General features: G+C 41.0%; 1 protein-coding gene across 1 annotated transcript; it reads left to right on the top strand.

Annotated features, from left to right (window-relative positions):
* Window positions 1-153: 153 nt before the first annotated feature.
* On the top strand, window positions 154-2,829 carry CSUI_005772 (c2 domain protein; the record flags this gene model as incomplete). Its single annotated transcript, XM_068065942.1, has 3 exons — window positions 154-977; window positions 1,696-1,849; window positions 2,563-2,829. Coding segments are annotated over exons 1-3 (525 nt in total), but the record flags the coding sequence as incomplete, so codon positions are not given.
* Between the last annotated feature and the right edge of the window lie 19 nt (window positions 2,830-2,848).

Raw genomic sequence — 2,848 nt, 5'->3', positions numbered from 1 at the left:
TATATGTAGATACACATCTCTCTCTCTCTCTCTATATATATATGCGGCATGTATATGTAGATACACATCTCTCTCTCTCTCTCTATATATATACAAATACCTCTCTCTCTATCTGTGTATCACTATTTCTCTGTCTCTCTATATATATCTATATTACAGTGTGTCTCTCTGTCTCTTTCTTTATCTGTATGTCTGTGTATCTCTTTCTTTCTCTCTCGGTCTTTGGTAGAAGAGGAAGAGTAGGTAGAGTGTGTGTCTTCTGATATAGACTGACCCTCTCTCCTTCTCTTCCTTTGCTTTGAACTTCCAGGGGGGGTATCTGTGCTTTTCTTCTTGACGAGAAAGAAGAAAAAGAAGAAGAGACTCATCTAAAGAGTAGACTGAGGCGTCTACTCTTTCTTCTTTCTTCTTTCTCAAAGGTTTCTTTAGAGATAAGCATGGCCATAGAGGATGGATTGTGACCGATATATGAAGAAAGAGACAGAAGTAAAAGAAAGAAAGAAAGAAAGAAGAAAAAAGAGGAGAAAGAAAGAGAAGGAAAAGCTTTGCCTTTAAAGGGATTCTATTGCGTCTCTTCTGCTATTCTGATACATACACATAGATACTCTCATACGGATAGATGAAACATATACACAGACGTATACACAGATGGATAGATATCTACGTAGATACATAGACATACACCTCCATACATATTCATAGGTAGGTATGGATGGATCTCTCGCTATCCTCATCGCACTCTCTCGTCTCCTGTCGAGGCTCTGGCAGATGATATACAAGAGTGTCCACACGAGACACACATACACCTAACCCCTACACTCTCGTATATATCGATGTGTATCCTATATCTAATCTATATCTATACATGTATGGATGAACAGTATGTGCTTATGTATGGCTATTGTGCATGCGTTTCAGAGAGCCCGAATGGCCATACTTGGGGTGAAGATTCCTGAAAGAGACGCCGAAGCTGAAGCGTAAGAAGAAGAAGAAGAGAATGATAAGAGAGATAAAGAAGCAAAGAAAGAAAAAGAGAAGGAGAACTCTGTAGAAGCGACTCTATGATAAGCACATAGCTCACGAATTCTATTTCAGCCTATGCGTTGTTCATCCTTTGAGGCAACTCCCTCTCTTGCTTCCCCGCTGTAGGGCTAGGAATCTCATGAAGTGCCTACAGAAAATTCCTACCTGTGTGGGAATGTGTATCCAGAGAGCTTGAAGAAAGACATACAGACAGATTCACGGTAGGTAGGCGGCTAGACCTAAGATAGACAGCGAGATTCAAGATAGATAGAGAAATAGGGTTAGATAGGCCGATCAAAGATAGATGATTAGTGGTAGAAAGATGCATTAAAAGTAGATAGATAGATAGATATAAAGATGGATAGATTAAAGCTAGATGGTCGTAACGTTGCTTATGGTCTAGGGGTGTGTGCAGTGATCTGTAGTAGTTTGTGCGTCCACTTTCTGTCAGGAGCGCCTGGGGGGTGAGCTGAAGAAGAGACAGGAAAGAAAGAAAGAAAGGAAAGAAAGAAAGAAAGGAAAGAAAGAAAGAAAGGAAAGAAAGAAGGAAGTAGGAGGAGGAGTTGTTGTAGGAGGACATAGAACATGCTGAGGTCTGTCGGTTGTGCTGCTGGCTGGGCTGTCACTTTGTGTCTTTTTCTTTTTCTTTTTATGCTTTTGTCTTCTCTCCAGACTGTCTAGTTGCGAAGTAGACCAAAGTGCCTTCCCTACAGGAGGTCCTAAGCTTCCTTATCGATCTCTAGATCTTCTCTTCAACAATAGAAATGTCTGGATGAATCTTCAAGACCCAAGCCCCTCCAAAGTCTGGTTCGATATCTGGTCTCCTGTACGTCCAATCTTCTACTCAGCTACATACACTCTCTCTTTCTCATCTGCGGAGATCCCCTATCTATCAATTTCTCTATTGATCAACAGACAGGTAGAAAGGTTACCTATAGAGACTTCAGAGACAGACAGGTGGATTCCGATAGATTTATAGGTATATAGATGGGTAGATTAAATATAAATCGTGTGCAGGGGGGGTTAGGTGTGTATAGCCTTTATATAAGTTGGATGCCTATGTCTCCTCCATATATGTGGAGATGTGAATGTGTATCTACACTGGACGACGTGTCGGTTCGGTCCTTTCTTTCTCACTCTTTCTTTCTTTCTTTCTTTCGTCTCTTGTTTTGATTTCTTTCTCTTCTTCTTCTTCTTTTTCTCTTTCTCGAAGTCGCCTTTTCTTTTCCATCTGCCCTCCGTTCATTTCTCATTCATCGGTTCTATTTGTCTATCTCCCACTTATGTACCCATTTGCCTATCTTCAATCTATCTATCTGGCAATCCATCTATCTATCTATCTATATTTTTATGTAGGTGTGCATGCGTTTCTAACAGACACCTCAGGAATCTCTTCACTCCAGTATAGATCTCTATCTATCTATCTTTAATCTATCTATCTATCTCTTTCCTTCTCTGTCTTTTTATTTCTCTTTCTATCCTTTCATACACGCACACACTCTCTCTCTCTCGCCTCTTCCGTTTCTTCTGTCTTTTCAGCTCATTCTTTCTTCACAGTCAAGCTCTTTCATTTCCCCCTTTCCCGTGCCTCTTCGTGTTCATCTTCCTCTCTCTTTTCTCCTCTTCTTTTCGTCTCTTTCTTATCTTTCTTCTTCCTCGTTTCGTTTTCAATCTTTGTCTCGTTTGAATCTGTTTGTGCAGGAGAAGTGGCATCAGTTTTGTCCGGGTCTGTATGATCTCCCTCCTTGTTTCATAACGAGAGGATTTGGAGCGAAAGTCGCAGACTGGCAATTCGAGCGCGCCTCCGGAGACATAAGAGATCGAG

This window comes from Cystoisospora suis (assembly GCF_002600585.1).
Source record: "Cystoisospora suis strain Wien I chromosome Unknown contig_2799, whole genome shotgun sequence".
Classification (NCBI taxonomy): Eukaryota; Apicomplexa; class Conoidasida; order Eucoccidiorida; family Sarcocystidae; genus Cystoisospora; species Cystoisospora suis.
The sequence above is the reverse complement of the archived record's forward strand: the minus strand, read 5'-3'. Positions and strand labels throughout refer to the sequence as shown.